Source organism: Asterias amurensis, chromosome 14 (genome assembly GCF_032118995.1).
Source record: "Asterias amurensis chromosome 14, ASM3211899v1".
Taxonomy (NCBI): domain Eukaryota; kingdom Metazoa; phylum Echinodermata; class Asteroidea; order Forcipulatida; family Asteriidae; genus Asterias; species Asterias amurensis.
The window spans coordinates 17,729,600-17,749,236 of NC_092661.1; the positions used below are offsets into that span (position 1 = coordinate 17,729,600).

General features: G+C 39.9%; 1 protein-coding gene across 1 annotated transcript in view; it reads right to left on the reverse strand.

Annotated features, from left to right (window-relative positions):
* LOC139946795 (midasin-like) overlaps positions 1 to 18,790 on the reverse strand; it is a 96,196-nt gene extending 77,406 nt beyond the window's left edge. Inside the window, exons 1-21 of the mRNA XM_071944495.1 lie at positions 18,502 to 18,790; positions 17,183 to 17,409; positions 15,752 to 15,839; positions 15,007 to 15,158; positions 14,329 to 14,632; positions 13,848 to 14,057; positions 13,429 to 13,500; positions 12,347 to 12,625; positions 10,951 to 11,135; positions 10,379 to 10,463; positions 9,209 to 9,417; positions 8,447 to 8,659; positions 7,944 to 8,155; positions 7,288 to 7,421; positions 6,754 to 6,890; positions 5,742 to 5,846; positions 5,195 to 5,308; positions 4,124 to 4,195; positions 3,615 to 3,690; positions 1,960 to 2,225; positions 1,132 to 1,310 (exon numbers count right to left, since the gene is read on the reverse strand). Of these exons, the coding sequence (XP_071800596.1) occupies positions 1,132 to 1,310; positions 1,960 to 2,225; positions 3,615 to 3,690; positions 4,124 to 4,195; positions 5,195 to 5,308; positions 5,742 to 5,846; positions 6,754 to 6,890; positions 7,288 to 7,421; positions 7,944 to 8,155; positions 8,447 to 8,659; positions 9,209 to 9,417; positions 10,379 to 10,463; positions 10,951 to 11,135; positions 12,347 to 12,625; positions 13,429 to 13,500; positions 13,848 to 14,057; positions 14,329 to 14,632; positions 15,007 to 15,158; positions 15,752 to 15,839; positions 17,183 to 17,409; positions 18,502 to 18,648 (3,466 nt within the window). The 5' untranslated portion in view covers positions 18,649 to 18,790. The remainder of the gene's footprint in view (positions 1 to 1,131; positions 1,311 to 1,959; positions 2,226 to 3,614; positions 3,691 to 4,123; positions 4,196 to 5,194; positions 5,309 to 5,741; positions 5,847 to 6,753; positions 6,891 to 7,287; positions 7,422 to 7,943; positions 8,156 to 8,446; positions 8,660 to 9,208; positions 9,418 to 10,378; positions 10,464 to 10,950; positions 11,136 to 12,346; positions 12,626 to 13,428; positions 13,501 to 13,847; positions 14,058 to 14,328; positions 14,633 to 15,006; positions 15,159 to 15,751; positions 15,840 to 17,182; positions 17,410 to 18,501) is intronic.
* Positions 18,791 to 19,637: the final 847 nt, after the last annotated feature.

Below are 19,637 nucleotides of genomic sequence, written 5' to 3' on the forward strand. Positions count from 1 at the left end.
CTTTCAATCAGTCAAACTAAGCAACAATACTTGTTTATTACTTTGAAGGCACTGGACACTATTAGAATTACTCAAAACAATTGTTAGCATAAAAACTTAATTGGTAACAAGCAAAGGAAAGCTGTTGATAAAATAAAATTTGTGAGAAAAGGCTCCCTCTGAAGTAACGGTAGTTTTTGAGAAAGAAGTAATTTTCCACTAAAACATTTCAATTTGATTTCGAGACCTCAGAATTAGATTTTGAGGTCCCCGAAATCAAGCATCTGAAAGCACACAACTTTGTGTGACACGGGTGTTTTTTCTTCCATTATTATCTCGCAACTTCGATGAACAATTGAGTTCAAAATTTCACAGGTTTGTTATTTTGTGCATATGTTGAGATACACCAAGTGAGAAGACTGGTCTTTGACAATTACCAATAGTGTCCAGGGTCTTCACCCCATCCTAAGTTTTGCCCTTCGGATTTGTTAATAATGTTGGCTACTGTTTATAACTGTCACTGTTAATATTATGAAACACCAATTATATGTATTTTATCATGTGAAGGCAATACCGAAAACAAATGTTTTATTGAATTGAATTAAATTAAATTATAGCATGAAGATGAGAAACTATTCAGGATACACATCTTGATTTATATTTTTTTTCAAAAAACAAATTGAGCGGATCCATGGGATACTTTATCCACACATTGATGCGTCAAGCACTGTATACTCGGTACTTTCCACTAATAATATGACTGTTTATTTTTTTCTAAAAAGCCTCGGGAACAGTACAGAGAACACAATCCTAAACACACATAAGGTACAACACAAATAATATTCTCCACCACCGATCGTTAAAGTGTTCACATCCACTTGAGCATAATATCAAAAGTTAGTCAAATCAAAATTCATAAGCCACTGCTAAATTTAATTTGTTGAAAAGTTTATTTTAAGGGACCACGGCAGGCCTGATACTTCACGGAGGCAACAAAGGCGATTGCCTCCATGCCCCTTAGTCATTGCCTTGGTGCCTTTAAAATACTCCAGTAGAAATTTACAATTTCCCCATAGGGTGCCCTTTACCAAGGAGAAAATGCCTTGGTGCCCTTGCCCTTCCGAAAAACGAAGCATACAGGTCTGGACCAACCTTCTTTGAAAACAAGCTTGCCCGTTTCATCAGCGGCGTAGAAACCAACGTATTCCTGGAGGTCTGTGTGCTCATGGTTGTTAACCCTCACACAGTGGTTGCCAGTAGCCTGGGCCAGGTACTGGATCAAGCTGGTCTTACCGACCGAAGTTTCACCCTGAAGGAGAACTGGGAAAGATCTGCAGAAGGGAAATTCATGTCGATTGATTTAAGTGATTGATGGTGATCAACATTGATTTCTTAGCTCCCTGTCACACTTTGCAAAATAACATCACTCAACAACTTCAAGAGGGAACTGAAGTCACACTTATGTTAAGTAGGTCAGACGAATTGATTTCACCTGATGGTTACTACCATTCAATTTTTTTTTTTAACTATAAAGATTTTGGATAGAAATTACAAATTTTGTGTTTGGGTTGATGACCCTACATTTAACAAATACTGTCTGGCTCCACACTATATCTCAGAACTACTTCAAGTTTACACTCCGTCAAGGAATCTTTGATCCAGTTCCGTGCTTCAATCTCTCATTGAACCCAAGTCTTGACACTCCTAAGGTGACAGGTTTTTTTCTTCAGCTGCGCCACGCATCTGGAAGTCTCTACCACTTAATCTTAGATCTCGTCTTTGTACCACAAAATTCAAATCTCTTCTCAAAACTTATCTTTTGTCACATGTTTTCAAGACCTAATTTTTGGTTTTACTGCGCCTTGAACAGCCAGCAGAGTGGATATGTATGCAGTAAAAGTCTTTAATATTATTATTATTAACATTATTATTATTATTATTTGGTTATAATTTCAACAGTATAAGTAAAAAAAAACTTACCCTGCTGAAACAATCCGAGCTAGATCCCTCATATTGGCCCTGACAGACGCTGTCATCACATAACCCTTTTGTTTCACTGGTTCTCCATCACCGGTCCCAATCCAGTAACCCTCCACCTTAACAAACATCCCTGCTGTCGGAGGTGGGATAGGATGACCCAGGATGCTCTTGACATTGGCTCGGCCAATCAGCTTCTTACAGATGAGCTGTTCGACCAATGGGTGAGAGGTGCGGTCGAGCTGCGTTAGGAAGCTTAGGCAGAAGCTCTGGGGAAAAGACATCAGTAACAATTTAACTAAAGTGAAAATGTAACTTTGCACTGGACATGTTTGGTAATTGTCAATGACAAGTATTCTCACATGGTGTATCCAAACGTATGCATAAAATAATTCGTCAACGAGGTTGCAAGAGAATAATGAAAGAAAAAACATCCTTGTTGCATTACTTTGTGTGCTTTCAGATGCATAAACAAAGACTTCAGACATTACCCCTTTCTCTAAAACTAAGTTACTTCAGAAGGAGCTGTTTCTCACAATGTTTTTTTACTATTAACCAGACAATTACACTTTTTTTTAGTGCCACAATGTTTTAAACTATCAACAGCTCTCCATTGCTCGTTACCAAGTAAGTTTTCGAGCTAACAATTATTTTGAGTAATTACCAATAGTGTCTGATGCCTTTAACCAGAGAACTACACTTTTTTTTAGTGCAAGGATTCAGATGACATAAATATTGGTCTGAAAACCCAACAACACACAAGGCTTAAGGTCATAGCTGGGATTTGAACCAGGTCCACAGAAGTGACAGGCAGCGAATGAAACTACTGAGCCAACCTGATGCCCCCAAAACAAATAGTGAGAACGTTGGGTTCCAGCTCATATTGCTTTAAAGGCAGTGGACACTATTGGTAATTACTCAAAATAATTTTTAGCATAAAAACTTACTTGGTAACAAGTAATGGGGAGAGGTTGATAGTATAAAACATTGTGAGAAATGGCTCCCTCTGAAGTAATGTAGTTTTCGAGAAAGAAGTAATTTTCCACGAATTTGATTTCGAGACCTCAGATTTAGAACTTGAGGTCTCGAAATCAAGCATCAGAAAGCACACAACTTCGTATGACAAGGGTGTTTTTAATTTTACTATTATCTCGCAACTTCGATGACTGATTGAGCTGAATTTTTCAAAGGTTTGTTATTTTATGCATATGTTGAGATACAGCAAGTGAAAAGACAGGTCTCTGACAATTACCAATAGTGTCCAGTGTCTTTAACATTGGAAGGAAACAAAATCATTCAGCATAACATGCCTGAAATTCAAACATAGGCGAGACTTGCAAGGTCAATGGATACCATGTGGGTAGAATATGGATACAGAGATGTGATAGGCTTTTGAAAAAAAATTATGAAAGCTTGCACGTGCAAAACATGAAAGCTTGCGAGCGTGAGAGCTTGCGGGTACGAAGCCTGCTTAAACACATTTATCTTTTGTTTTGAAAGCCATACTCTGCAATCTGGGGCGTTCCATATGATTTTTATCTTCATTATTTCTTATGAATTTGATCAAAGTTAAAAAAGGGATGTGGTTTAAAACCAAAAATTATTTCATGTTAAAACGGAAAAATCTTTTCCCTGTCATGCCTGTGGTAAGTACTGACCTCATAGAGTGACCTCATGACGCCTCCACACGGGTTAGTGGCTCCATAGCGTAGGGCACGACACAGGGTACGTAAACTGCACAGAGTGAAAACCAGAAATTATAGTTGACAGTTTCCTTTATAAGGAAATAATTGCTGTAATGTGAATGACACTGATGATGTTATATTCCAATACACAGGGAAAAAAGAATCTAAAATCACTCTGGCAATTTTAATTATGCATCTCCCTATAAAGGAGAAAAAAATAACTTGAATGAGGACTACATTTTTCTATGAAATATAATCGTTATTTCACACTTTCCAACACGAGAACAAGCCTGGAAATATGAAGAGGCCACATCCTCTACTGCCCCTGGTCATGGCCTTGGTGGCAACCTTGGTGCCCCTTCAAAAGTTTCCCATATATGTGAAGATTGGGACTTGAAGTGCCCTTTGCAAAAAATTCCATGCCTGCAAGAAAACGACTCAACGAACACTACATTTCCTTACGGAATTGTAAGAAATATTACCTGTAGTGTGGTCTGTGCCCAGTTCCATCAGCTAGTTTCACATGAGCTTCTTTACGCACGGCCAAGTAGAACCTAAAACCAATAATAAATACCAATTTCAGTCCATAGTCATAGTGGGTATGGTGTATTTTACGAAAAAGAAAATATGACACTCATGTCAGAATATATACAGAGGCCATTCACAACACAGTTTGCCGCTCCAATAGACCGATCCATTAAGCTCCGCCCCATTGCGAATTGAGCAATCACAATGCAACGAAGGTCCGACAAATCAAGTTCGACATGCGTGCGCGAATGCTTGGCGCGCGGCAAAGTTGTGCAGAAAGGCGTTGGAGAGGCTCACATGTTCTGGTAAAAACATGCATTGTGGGCAGAGCCTAATGGATCAGTCTATTGGACCAGGGCCCAATTTCATAGAGCGATTTCCATTTCATAGCGCTGCTGACCGTAAGCAAACGAAAAGGCATGCTAACTTTCCTGTGCTTACTGCACGATGACCTCACAATGCAAATCCATTGTGAATGACCAACATGGCCGCCTAATTTTTCTGCTAACCTGTGAAATACACTTGCACCGTAGCAAATTTTTCTGATTGGGTCCATGGGAGGCTACCTTTGAAAAGTATCCTATGGGAAAATTGAACTACTTTTGCATGGGTCCAATTTCATAGAGCTGCTAAAGCACAAAAGCAGCTAAGCACAACAAAAGTATGCTCATCAGCATAAGGTTACCATCCAAACTACCATGTCAAATGTACAAAGTTTCACTGGTATCCTGCCCATTTCTGCTAAGCAGAAATGTATCAAGCAGTATTTTCTGCTCAAGCATCTCTATGAAATCTGGCCCAGTTCTTTATGAGTCTTTTTTCTTCTGAAGCTAATCATCATTGCTGCGGAGCTGCATTGTGAAGGACGCCCTCGCCTCGTTTGGACAAACAGGTTGGGAAACAACCTCCAGAAACACCGCTGCGAAGTGTCCAATAACTATCCATATTGGACTCCACTATCAATCTTTGGAGCGTCGTGTCAGTGAATACATGGTAAAATAATGGAAATATGGTTGAATACTCACTGCACGATTCCGTCCAGTTTATCGGCAGAGAGGGACAGCCCTTGTAGGTAGCTACTAACAAGTATCTTCAGATCCTGTGTCTCTTCCAGCTCATCTACGTACACCTCAGTAAATCTATCACAAAAGTTACAGAAAAACCTTTAAAGTTTGCTGAACAAACCATAGAAGTATGAGTTTAATTGCACACTTGTTGTATATTATTTACAAATTGTCCTCAAAACTGTTAGCGCCATACTACATGTGGACATGACTTAAATACTCCCTGAAAGAAAGATTATTTTGATAATTAGTTTCGGTTTTATTTGATAACAATAAAAACACTCCTGCAGCCAGACTGGCTGAAATACAAAAAATAAAATTTAGCAACAAAACACGGAATTACAACAACAAAAATTAGCAACAAAAAATATATTGTAAACAACAAATTACATTAACTTAAATTGGTAAATCCACAAGTGAATTTAGTGATAATAAAAGATATTCAGATTTTACATGTTTTCTAAGGAATTGTAAGACATTACAGAAAACATTTCTTTGAGAAACCTACCTATTCCTGATGCCTGGGGGTAATTCTTTCTTGCCGATATCGGTGGCTGGATTCATACAAGCAAACAGTCGGAACTTCTTGTGTCGAACAATTGGATCCAAATCACTGCAAGAATTCAAATCACATAACAATAAAGCTCCATTACAGATTTATCGAGTTTTGCCACAAACTCGGAAACTGTGCATCCTTTTCACCAGTGGTGGCCCTTCAAAAGTTTCCTGTTGACCAACATTTTCCAAATAGAGTGCTTTTTGAAAAATGAAATTTGAGGCCTGTAGGTGACACAAAGCCCATGTCTATTTTTTTAACAGATGTACAGACCCCTTGCATATGATGCCACCAGGGTCCTCAGTGAGATGAAAAGAAGAACTATCATTGGACGCGAGTGTTTAGCCTCAGCGATGTCCCCTATGCAAAAGGTCTAAATGAATGCGCAAAGAATCATTCTGGTTGGGGAATGTTTCAACGTCAACTGGCGTTACCCTCGTTCTGGTAGTGTGATTGTTTGGCTTCAGGGAGGGCGACCTATGCAATAGGTCTAAATAAATGCGCAAAGAATCTTTCTAGTTGGGGATTGTTTCAACGTCAACTAGTGTTACCCTCGTTGTAGGAGTGTGATTCTTCTGGTTGCGGAATGTTTCAATGTCAACTAGTGTTACCCTCGTTCTGGTAGTGTGATTGTTTGGCTTCAGGGAGGGCGCCCTATGCAATAGGTCTAAATAAATGCGCAAAGAATCTTTCTAGTTGGGGATTGTTTCAACGTCAACTAGTGTAACCCTCGTTGTAGGAGTGTGATTTTTTTGCTTCAGGGAGGGCGGCCTATGCAATAGGTCTAAATAAATAAAGAATCCTTCTGGTTGGGGAATGTTTCAACGTCAACTAGCGTTACCCTCATTGTAGGAGTGTGATTTTTTTGCTTCAGGGAGGGCGGCCTATGCAATAGGTCTAAATAAATGCGCAAAGAATTCTTCTGGTTGGGGAATGTTTCAACTTAAATGTCCAGTAGTATTACCCTCGTTCTAGGAGTGTGACTGTCCCTCGGGTGCTTTCTAGCAAACCACTCAGGCATTCCAGCGTCTCTGCAGTAGCCAGGTTGATCTCATCAAGAAGCACCCAGTCCCCGTTACGCACGGCTTGCACCAAGGTACCCTACAAGGCAACCAGCCAAAAACCATCATTAATAACAATAATTATTGACAAAGGTAAAAAACAACATAGCTTCTCATAAGAAGCACCTAGTCGCCGTTACGCACAGCTTGCACCAAGGTACCCTACAAGGCAACCAGCCAAAAACCATCATCAATAACAATAATTATTGATAGATGGAATATGTAAATGCCTGTGATTTTTGTTCCAGAGCTCGGTAAGTACCGAGTGTACAGTGCTAATAACACACATTGAAAAGAAATAAGCTTGAGCACTTTTTTGATTTGAGTCCATTTGTATGATCTACCATGTAACTGATCCATCTCTCAATGCTTTCCAGGGAAACATTTTGCCATCACTAAAGAAATCCCTGGCAGAACCCTGTAGTGGTAAAGATTACCTCAACAAAGGAGAAGGCCAGAGCGTTTTCAGAATGCTGCAGTTGAGTCTTCAGTTGAAGGACTCTCTCTCCGATGGATCGCCATTGCAGTCTCTGAGCTGGACTCTCTTTCCCCGAGCTACTACCTGCCTCTTCTGAAATGAGGAACCAAAGTTAAAGGAACAATACAGAATTGGTGTTTGCTAACGAAACAGTTGCTGGCAGTTTAAGCACTTTATGTAAATCACCATATACATTAACTGACAAACCTGTAGCAGTTTGAGATCGATCGGCCAGTGGGGTCATGAGAAATTGCGAAAAACCGATTACATATTTTAAATGACATCGATGCAAACAAAAAAATGAATCAAACGCTCACTGAGCGATAAACTCTAATTGTGAAACTATTTTTATTTATTTCTCATCAAATATGACATTTCAGGCAGATATATTTAATGGGGTGTTTCTACTATCATCATCATTAGACCGTGTTTTTTTTATATGTAAATCTGTGATCTTAGACAAGTTTCTCTCTGACCAATTCTGTAATGTACACCACTAGAAATAAGTAATGGGCCTGGTTGTCCTTAAGTCTAGAGGAAGAAGCCCCCTAAACCTTCCAGATGTTAAATTGCATACTCTAGATTGTGACCGACAACATTTTACATTGACCATACCATCATGGCTGCCTTTTTCAAATCTCTTCATCGCAGCTTGTTGGCAGTGACTGATTAACTTCAGCAGGTCCTGCCATCGCCGTGATGAGAAACATTCTTGCAGATGGATCAGGAACTTCAAGTTCTGCTTACGAGAGAACGTCTGCAGAAACAGCGTCTCAAATTCCTCGCGCAGCGGAGAGATGAGCTGTCTGAAGTCCACTGGCTTGAATCTGTTTAAAAAACAAAGATTTTTGTTATACCTCGGTAACAAACTGTGAAGTTTGATTGGTCGAGAACCAATCATGTGACGCGCAACAAAAACGCATGTTACATGGCTCGACGAGCCGGGTAACAAGAAAAGTGATTCACACCGGTGTACATCACCTTGATCGTTCCCAGTGTTAGTCGATTTCCAGCGCTGTGTACGAAACAACCGCGAGTACGAGGGAATTGTTTCTTGTTCGTCTGCTAATTAAACAATGAATACTTTAATTGGGCTATTATTCCTGGAGAACTCTTACCCTCCCAATAGGTCAGTGCTGTCGCTCTGCTGGTTCATATTGATGACCTTTAACCTTTGACCTGTAAGATCAGCAAGGTACTGTACGGCCGATGTTTTGCCTGTTCCCGTCTCACCCACCAGTAGGACAGGTTCGTTGTTGTTGATGCAGACGGTAACGCGTTCAAGGAGGATGCTTGCCTGCCTGGTGAAGGCAAAGCGAGACCGCTTTTGTCTGGAGGATTAAAGAGAAAACAACAGTAAACAAGTAAAGTAAACAACAGCATAACAGATGATGAGCAAGAGGGAAAACCACTGGTAATCTAATAGACCTTACTTGGTACGCACTCATTAGGCGTGGAATGAGGTGCATGCTAGCTTGATCGCTAACTAGACCTGATCGCTAGCTATCCCAGCATGCACCTCATTCAACAATTAGCGCTTGCACGCTTGCGCAATCTTTATTAGCGAAAAGGTCTATGGAAACCCAGTGATAATCCAAAAGAAATCCAGTGGTGTTCCAATTAAAAAACCTATTGTAATATAATGGAAAACCAGGTAAACATACTATTCATAATAAATGCACATTTTAAAGCGCCTTATGCAATGCCTCAAAGCGCTTTACACAAATATAAAAATCAGCCACATAGGAAAAAAAATACAAAGAGAAAACACTCAGGAATGGCTAACAAGAATTCTAAGCAGAAACTATGTAAGGAAATTGTAATGTCAATTTTTTCAAAAATTAAATAAAAAGAATGTTGACATAAAGTTTTGTAATAACCTGATAATCTTCGGCACATCGTCCTCCTTCCTCGATAGCCTGGCTCTTCCCACAGTCACAGACTTTTGTTGGATGTCTATATTGGGTTTGTAGCTCTTGACGAAGAAGCCACATTTCTCCAGGCTAATGTTGAGCCTCACCCCAATGGCTTCAGCAACGGCTAATCTGGTCTTAGGCTTTGGGAGGACTGCACAGAAACAGTCCAAGGCCTTCAGAAGGAATCAAAGAAAAGACGATGTGACCTCTGACATCACTCGTAAAACATAACATGATTCGTGCGGAAACTGCCGGGCAAAACCTTTGTGTTTTGGCAGCCAGCTAGAAAGATGCAATCTTACCATGACTACGCATCTTTTTGACCGGCGAAACGTGACGCATACAGTGTTTTGTCAACAGAGGACGGTTTGAATGTAAACATAGGTCACCTCGTATATAAACATAAAAATTAACAAAGTATCCCTTTGTGTATGTCAAAGGCACCCACAAAACTTCAAGGGACACTAAACGTTAAAGTGAGCGTGTGAAACTACTACATGAAAAATGCACTAGCGAAATCAAACATCAATACATCTGTGCAGTCGACCCTACATGTGCGAATGGGATAATGCCATCTAGCAACAGCACAAAATTTTTGTGTTCATATTTTTATTTCTTTTTTCCTAACAGCTAAACTTCCCAAATACATCAGTGGTTTTTTTCAGAGTGATGACATGTACACTGCCATCCTCTACTTTTAAAGGGTGTGCATAACATTGGTAAGAGTGAAAATATAAATGTTCACAGAATTGCACACAACGTACATAGTATAAAGATGGTCATAGTGGGAAACTCCCTTTGAAATATGTTTGCTTGAAATGCAATTGTTTTTGAAAAAAAGTCAAAAATTCAATGTTTGAAACCAGTGAAAACATTTATGGATTTTCCACCCTTTTCTACAGAGCAATGACCGCCTTCACAGGGTTATTTTATATATTACATATGTTAGGTCACATCATGTGCTTTAACACATCAAACAGTCAACTTGTGATTGTTTCATTGGATGTTTCACCCATGCTCTTGTTGTTTTCCCTCTCTCGCCCCCCCCCCCCTTCCAAAAAATTGCTGCAAACTAAAATATTCAAACATAATGACACCATAACTCTTAATCCGCCCTATTGTCTCCTTCCATACCTCCATGAAGACTTGGTTAGCGCTTTGGTGCATCTGTGAAGCATCGAAGCTTGCTGCAACCCGACCACACCACTTCAACAAATCCCTGAAAATGTGTCACATATCAAATATTTGCTGTCAAATCTGTCAAGCATGTTTCAAACTATTAAACTACGCGATACATAACCGAGTATTTACATACAATCTGTGTAATCACTAGGCATATTCCTCGTGTGGGATTCCAGGGATGTGATAGGCTATTGACAAAAAAAACCTGAAATGTGGGCACAAAGCATCAAACATTGCAAGCGCAAAAAAAAAGCTTGTTGGCAAAGCTTGCTTACAAACATATACTTTGGTTTTAAAAGCTCAACTCTGCAACTTGTGGGTTTCAATGTGGTTTTATCTTCATGTTTTCATGAATTTAATCTTAACTATGAAAACAAAAAAAAATCGAAAATTAAACAACTAAAAATTGGTAGGTGAAAAAAAAAACATATCCGGATAAAAACTGAGGAATCACATCCCTGCCCAAACAAGATTAACAATATTGTCTGCTTATGGCAAAATAAACTAATTGTAGCTGTACACACCTGGTTGATATTAATCGTCCCTGGTGCCCAATGAACTCGGCTGGTGTCACTACACGCCCATGCTGTTCCATGGTGTTTTCCTCCGTTGTGTCCCGCGCCTCATGGCTGCCCGATGACAACATGCAGAATATATCAAGAAGCTTATCAGCAATGGAAGTCAACTTGGGGTGAAGGGTCACCACAACCTGGTGAGAGAGAGGTCAAATTAATTGTTAGTTACAGCAATCTCTTAAGAGCACCGGATTCAAGCTCTGGGCCCAATTTCATAGAGCTGCTTAAGCAGAAAATATTGTCTGCTAAACAGAATACCAGTCACAAATTGTACATGTGACATGGTAGTTTAGCCGGTAACCTTATTCCGGTAAGCATAGTTTTGTTATGCTTAGCTACTTTTTGTGCTTAAGCAGCTCGAGGAAATTGGGCCAGTGTTTCTGATCACCAGAGTGTGGATTCCAGTCCCGGTCATGACATATGTGTCCTTACATAACCATGGTTGCTTTGTAAAGTTTGGATGTAGTGCTTTCTGCTCTACCAGCCAGGCTTCTGATGGATAATACCCAAGCCTACATCTGTATGGACTGTAGGTGGCAACGGCCCCTGGAAAAATTTATTGTAGCCCACATCTTGAAGTGACCTTCAGGCCTTGTGTGACTGGCGACTTGCACACACAAAATAAAACAATAATTTTGTTTTTGTTAATTCCCAGTGATGTCCGATCTCAATGTCATTTTTGGTTTATTTCCCAGAAAGCCTTGCTCGATCGTAACCCCTAGAAGTGTGACTTTGATATATCTTAAAGGAACACGTTGCCTTGGATCGGACGAGCTGGTCTTTGAAAAGCATTTGAAACCGTTTGTTATAAAATGCATATCGTTGGAAAGATATTTTGAAAGTAGAATATAAAGATCCACACAAGTATCACTCGCAATTGCACGGTTTTCCTTTTACGTCGCGAACACACACGGTCGGCCATTTTATGGAGTCAAAATTTTGACTCCACAAAATGGTCGACCGTGTTTCTTTGCGATGTAAAAGGAAAACCGTGCAATTTTGAGGCAAGTTTGTGTGGATCATTATATTCTACTTCTACTACAAGCAATCTATAAGTGTTGTGCATTGGTTCCCTCCTATGCCATGAGGGTTTTTCTCCAGGCCATCCAATTTCCTCCCATCAGAAAAAATCAAACACTTGCTATCTTTGGCTGTGCTCTGTGGTCATATATAAGTTGATGTGGCTGGCTGCCAAAGGCGCCCTCGCATGCCTACTGCTCAAACGCATTAAAGTCGCATCCTTCGCAATTCAGCTTTTCAGCTGTGAGTGCGGATAACTAGCCTCCCGAATTATCATTATTATTATTATTATTATTAATAAGATTGAACGTAGACTTTCAATTACCTGTTGCAGTTCTTCCCTCGAGAGTGGCTCAACGTGGACCTTGGACCACAACTGATCCAGCAAAGCAGCATGGGATACATGCTGTCTGAAGAAACCCCCAAGCCCAGCTGTTAACCTTTGCGTGGCGAAGAGCTGGAAACCAGGCGCCGCCCTGACGACATCACCATGCCCTGGCATGGACAGGGAACCAGTCTCAAGCAAGGGTACCAGTACAGAGACAACATCCATCGGAGCGTAGTCAATGTCTTCTAGAATGATCCAATGCCCACCAGTAACGGCCTGATTCAAAATGAAGGGGAAAAAATAGACTTACTCATCTGCCCTAGGGTAAGCCATTTTGGGATATGGTGGACATAACATTATGACACTATTAGGTTTGGGTAAATTTGTCTGTAAACACCCAAACCAAGCAGTGCACTCCTATAGTGTCTACCATAACTCAATAAGGCAAATGGCAAAGGTTGTGGGTTCAAATCCCACCTGAGTAATATGCCTTAGGATATTTCTTTCGCAGGAATTGGGGAACTAAACACACATCTACATGTAGATGTATGGGTGTAACCAAATCATTTTGTTTGTTTGTTTGTTTGTGTGTTTGTTTGTTTGAATGATCTTCCCATCAAGGGAACTCAGCAAACTCCCACAAGGGGATATAAACACCAAGCTGGCAACAGCCAATCTCTCTCATACAAACATTGGTTTAACGTCTATGACTATGAACTACACAAATCAAGAAATTGTGATTCAGTAACTAGACGACAATATTTATTCTAGTCATTGTGAAATCAGCGGTAAGCTGGGGGATTCGAACCCACAACCTTGTAATTGCAAGTCCTGCAGTCTAACCACTTGACCAAGGTCCCCAATTATCCCCAATACAAATTTGTCATGTATTACACATTTTTATTACTTGTGTTTAAAAGAATGCGTAGCATGCATCTAAAGATATCTGAAAACAACCAGTTATAACCAACTCCAGCTGGTCTTTATCAACCGTTTAACATCCCCACGTGATGCGCTCTCCACCAATAGGAATAGCAAAACTGTCTGAGGTACTTATGAATGTATGTTTTTGTACATACCTGGGTCAGTGTTCCTGGTTGCCACACAAACTCCCCTGGAATGTCAGTACAGCGGTACGTGCCAATAAGAGCCTAAGATAAGAGGTTCATTATTATTGTTATTATCAATATGATACATCTGGTAATTAAATCAAGGATCCCTTTAATTTAATCACTGTAGCTCTCAAGCCAGAGGAAACCTGTAAACAAGGGTAGTTGCTATGTGAACTAGCAATCCAAGTGCACAGGACCTATGACCTAATGGCCCATCGGAAGAACAGTATAACTCTGGTTAAAAGTGTTAAGTGTAAAGACCAGGAGTCAAACCCACACTCTGCTGATCAGAAACACCAGAGTAAAATAAGGACACAACCTGTAAAACGAATACAAAACCGAAACTTTCAGCTTTAAATGTAAATGATGGAACGATTAAAACTTACTTTACTGTCTGTCTGATCGCCAAGTTGTACTTTCAGTAAATTTGGTGTCTTCCTCCGACCTGTGACTTGTGCCAAGTGATCCACAAGAGCGCTCTTGCCACAACCAACAGCGCCCTCAAGCAGCACAGCTGTGCCGGATGACACAGCTAACGCCAGGCTGTGAAGATTGCGAGCGGTCGATGGAACCCTTACTAGAGTCTTAGAATTATCCTGACGAAAAAAATAAAAAGAATAATACTTTGGGGACTACAAATTATATTGACCCAATTCACACGACATCATAAATCTTGGTCGTGCTATAAAAACTTACGACGAGTACTATTTATTAATCCTTACAATACAAATGGCAAGCCATAACATAGCTGGCTATACAGGAGGGAATTAAGGAAAATGCCACAAATAACTCTTGCTAAGCAGAGACTGGTTACCGGCTTAACCACCAGGTGAAATTGGGCCCATGTTAAGAATTAACGCCACATACCTGTTTCTCAACTGCTGTTTTTACTGGCAGCAAAACTCCACACACTGCGACAGTAGCTGGACTCATGTCAGTGTCAATCAACTGATGCATTGTGTGGGTACCGCTCCCTGATTTGTCAGGGTCAAAGGTCATGTGTGGATTCAAAAGGAGCTGCTTCTCGTGGCTGGACGCTTTGTTCCGTTTGGACTGCTCATGTTGGATGGTGAACTGTCTCAAGGCGTCGTTGGTGAAATGACGTCTCAGTAGATGCTGGGTCTGCTGATCACCCATGTTGGTCAATATTGCATCAATGCGTAGGGCATACCTGTGAAGTCATAATTGTATTGTACTGTATTTGGTTTTGTTTAACTATGCCAGCGAACCACTGTTAAGGGAGAATGCTGTAGACTTAAAGGCATTGGACACCTTTTGGTAAAATAATGTCAAAGAACAGCGTTATCACTTGATGTATCCCATCATATGCATCAAATAACAAATCTGTGAACATTTGGGCTCAATTGGTCAATACCCTTTAGAGGGAGCGTGAGCCTTTTCCCACAATGTTTTATCAATTGCTCATTACCAGGCAAGTTTTTTTTTGCCTACACTTATTTTGAGTAATTATCAATCGTGTCCAGTCTCTTTAAACCCATCCTGGGTGCACACAACCATGATCAGAGTACAAAATGACAAACTTACCATCTTGTTGTAGCGTCACCATCTTCAGAAAGTTTCAGGATCGGACTCCAATCCCAAAGATCAACGAATGCCTCCTTTGAGAACTCCAGATATGTGTGACATGTTCTCAAGATGTCCGTTACAGTAGGGGTCGGAATCCGTCGCTTTGATTTCTGCAGAATCGTGTTGGAAAAGTTCGTAAATCTATGAGTATTTGTTTTAAAGTATTTTGTTTAACAGAATACAACAGTAATATTTACACGTTATGTGCTAATCAGAAATGCCAGAGTTTGAATTCGGTGCTTTTAAACGCTCAGCCACGGCACTTTTACTTCTTAATAATAACTGTCAAGCAATGGATAAGAAATACCAGTCTTATCCAACAGTCCAGGCATGTCATTGTAAAGTGACACAAGGAGCAAGTTCGATCATTGACCATAGTTAACCATAGTTCGACTAACTCTGATCGAACCTGCATTAGTCAATGATAGTTGGACCAGTCTAGTGGACTATTTGCGTGGATGGTCGTTGCATCGTTGGTTACCAATAGCAATTTGTCACTTCACAGTGTGCTGCAGGCAGAGAGGACCAGTCATTCTTAAAATAGCTGAAAAGAAGTGAGTTTGGACTTTTTATGTGTTCACGGCATAGAGCTATGGTTCACGGTCATCAGCCAGAAAACGACTAGAGTCGTTTGCACTTTTATTTCGAAGATTGCTCAAGATTGAAGGCCTTGACCTAAACTAAGGGTTTTTAATGCACAAACCTTTTTCTTTGCCTTTTTCACTTCTGATGTTCCCGCCAGTAACCTCTCAAACACTGGGGGTGATGTCTGTAGGTATTTCATCAAAAACCTAGTCAAGAAATCAAAGGAGAATGGAACTTTAAAGACACTGGACACCTTTGGTAATTGCTCACTTAGTGTATCTCAACATATGCATAAAAGAACAAACCTGTGAAAATTTGAGCGCAATTGGTCGTCGAAATAGGAGATAACAATGAAGAAAAAACACATTTGTCATACGGAGTTGTGTGCTTTCAGATGTGTGATTTCGAGACCTCAAAATCTAATTCTGAGGTCTCAAAATCAAATTCGTGGAAAATTACTTCTTTCTCGAAAATTTCGACACTTCAGAGGGAACCGTTTCTCACAATGTTTAAAACTATCAACCCAGCTCTCCATTGTTGGTTACCAAGTAAGTTTTTATGCTAACATTTATTTTTAGTAATTACCAACAGTGTCCACTTCCTTTAAACAAAATATAAATTATTTTCTTTGTTTAAACCAAAATTTAACTAAAATTTACCAAGGGTCAATTTCACAAAGAGTTAGGACTAAGAGATATTAAAAACTTAAGGCTAGTCCTCAGTTGAGACTGGCCTTAACTCTTTGTGAAATCCAACCCAAGTCTGTAGGATTTGAAACTTTTCATGTTGTGAATATCTCTCACTGAGTTGGGGTTTTTCTGCAAAGAACCGCTGGCTTCATCTCGACGTTTCGATCAGTATGCTCTGATTGGCTTCTAACTGATCGAAACGTTGAGTTGAAGCCAACGGTTCTTTTCAGAACAACTCCAAATCATTGAGAGATATTCACTACATGGTGTTACCGCAAACTTTTCCAACCCAAGTCTGTTTCCTTAGCGCATTATTGCTCGATCAAGCCTGGAACTGGGCGGAGGTCATGGAGGACATGAGCTCTGTTGCCCCATGTCTTGGCCTTGGTGCACCTACAAAAGTTTCCTGTAGCTGTTAAGTGTCTCCAATGGAAGTGCCCTTTAAAATGACCTTACCCTCTCAAAGATGAAAATCCGTGCCTGAAATAGTCGCATCACATCCCAAAAGTTATCTCATTTTCCATTTAACCAAATTACTTTGAAGTGAAAATGTCTCTCAACTATCGAAAGCTACTGTACTTCTAACCAAGTAAGTTTTTATTGCCATTCATTTTAAGAGTGATTGCCAAACGTATCCCTTCAATGGAGACCTGATGAGTAATTATATTTGCGATAAATATCTGTCAGTTGTTGTCATCAATAGAACCTTCCCAGAAATTTAATTTGTTATTGAAGTACTTTGTGAACAACCCACTTAAAATTACCATAAAATACACATTACTTTATTTGTTATTGTTACATTTTTAGCAATAAGCAATGAAGTGCTAACCCTAGGATCAAAATTGAAAAACAAATAATACCTGTAAGCATCTGGGTGAAGTGTAAGGAGTCCACCCAACGCTATGCAAAGGCGTTCATGACCCTCCAAGGAAAAGCAATCTCTTGTTCTCAGCTGCTTTCCAGCTCTTTCCAGCAGTTCCAGCAAGATGGGACGGAAGGCTACAGCGATAGGTAGAGTGCATTGTGGATGGGGAAGATACTCAGACAGCTTTGCAAGAAGCTGCTGGCGGTCTGCTGGTGTCCAAATCTATCAAAAAAATAGTTTGGGTTTGAACAAAGACAAATTTACTGGAGCGGGATTTTAACCAACGATCTCTGGATTAGCGTATCAGGGCTCTACCAAATGAGATATCTATATCCAGCCCTATAATGGTGGTTTCCCTATAGACGATGTGACCTCTGCCGTCACTCGAAAACCATAACATGATTCGCGCGCATACCGCCAGGCAAAACCTTTGTGATTTGGCAGCCAGCTAGAAAGTGTATGCAATCTTACCATGACTACGCGTCTTTTTGCCCGACAAAACATGACATATACAGTGTTTTGTCAACAGAGGGCGGTTTGAATGTAAACATACAATAGGTCACATCATCTATTGTGATACAATCAAGAAGAAAAGAGTTGTTTGTCAAAACAGGCATTTGGGTGAAACTTTTTGTTTTTATTTAAACACCAAAATGTATCTTATTTATAATTGGCAACTTCCATCAAAACAAGGTGTATATTAACATTGAAAGAAATTGTGTCATGTGTTTTCAATAAACAATTTTCGAACACTACGCATTACCAGCACTGGTAATATTTTAGTAATAAAATACCTCCAGCACTTCGATATATACATAATACAATGCTTAAATATGGACAGGTTTTTTTCGTTCTGACAAGTACCCTACACCCACACCACAAATACATCCCCCCCCCCCCCACCCGCCCCCACAGGCAACACCCAGCACCAGGAAACGTGGAGAATTATCTGCACACGGTCGTCCTGGAAAGAAAAAATACCCAAACCGTGCTTTGTGTACAAAACATACGGACACGCGTTTGGGAACACACTCTTCGTGGTCAACAGTAGTTAACAGATGCATCGTGATCATGCCATTGCCATGCATGCAGATGCAGATCGTCAACTTACCACATACATACTGCCACGAATAGCTTTTTTTTTCAATTCAATTCCATTCACTTAATTTCAAAATCCAAACGAGCTCAGAGCGGATTTATATTTCCAACTACTGACTTATGAATGACCCGACTTTTAATAAAATTTAAATAATTTTAAAAGAGCAGCCCCTTTTAATAATATCCTTTGGCTTTTTTAAGGAGGTTAGGGCCTACCTGTTTTGCGAGTAATTCTTGGCAGTACGAAATTATTGTTGGTTGTGAAACGGTAGACACAAGTCTACCAAGACTTGACGTGATGTCCCAGCGAAACTCATCCATCTTTAGACAACAAATATTGCGTGTATTCCGTCTAAAAACCATAAACTACAACGATTTAGTCGATAACTTTTGTAAAGAAAACAACCCCGTGAACTTCTCCAGCCCTGTGCAACGCAATGTATTTCAACACAATCCGCACGTGTATTTTTCGGTCAAAGGTTAGCTTGTCAAACTCATGAGGGCGGGCTGTATTTTTTGTGGTCGCCTTTTTTTGGTCATTGTCGTCTGCTTTTTGTGATGAAAAGATGCGCACAAACAATGCATAATCTATATATTTTGATTGACCTGTTAAAAATCTCTGATGACATTTGGCTTTTGGGAGATAAGAAGCAGTGTGTCACAAAATTCGTCATAAAAATGAACATTAATAATTAAACATGTCACTTTTATAAGTCATTTGGCTCTTTTCGGTTGAGTGGAAAAGACCAACAGCGCCCTCTATGTCGACCAGTGTGAGCAATTTAATTTTAAAATTTGCCACGTGTTTTTCCATGCACATTTCTAATCCGGCGGCAGTTAGCAGTAAGTCTTAAAGGCAGTGGACACTATTGGTAATTACTCAAAATAATTATTAGCATAAAACCTTTCTTGGGGACGAGTAATGGGGAGAGGTTGATGGTATAAAACATTGTGATAAACGGCTCCCTCTGAAGTGCCATAGTTTTTGAGAAAGAAGTAATTTTCCACGAATTTGATTTCGAGACCTCGGATTTAGAACTTGAGGTCTCGAAATCAACCATCTAAACGCACACAACTTCGTGTGACTAGGGTGTTTTTTTTCTTTCATTATTATCTCGCAAGTTCGATGACCGATTGAGCTCAATTAATTTTCACAGGTTTGTTATTTTATGCATATGTTGAAATACATCAACTGTGAGGGCTATGTGTCCACTGCCTTTAAAAAGTGTAGAAACATGGGAGAAATAGCATACAGTCATTTGACCAGTTCGGGATCATTGACCAGTTCGGGATCACTTCAACTTTGCAATAACCAAATAATTATATCACTTCTCATTATTACCAATTTCTGT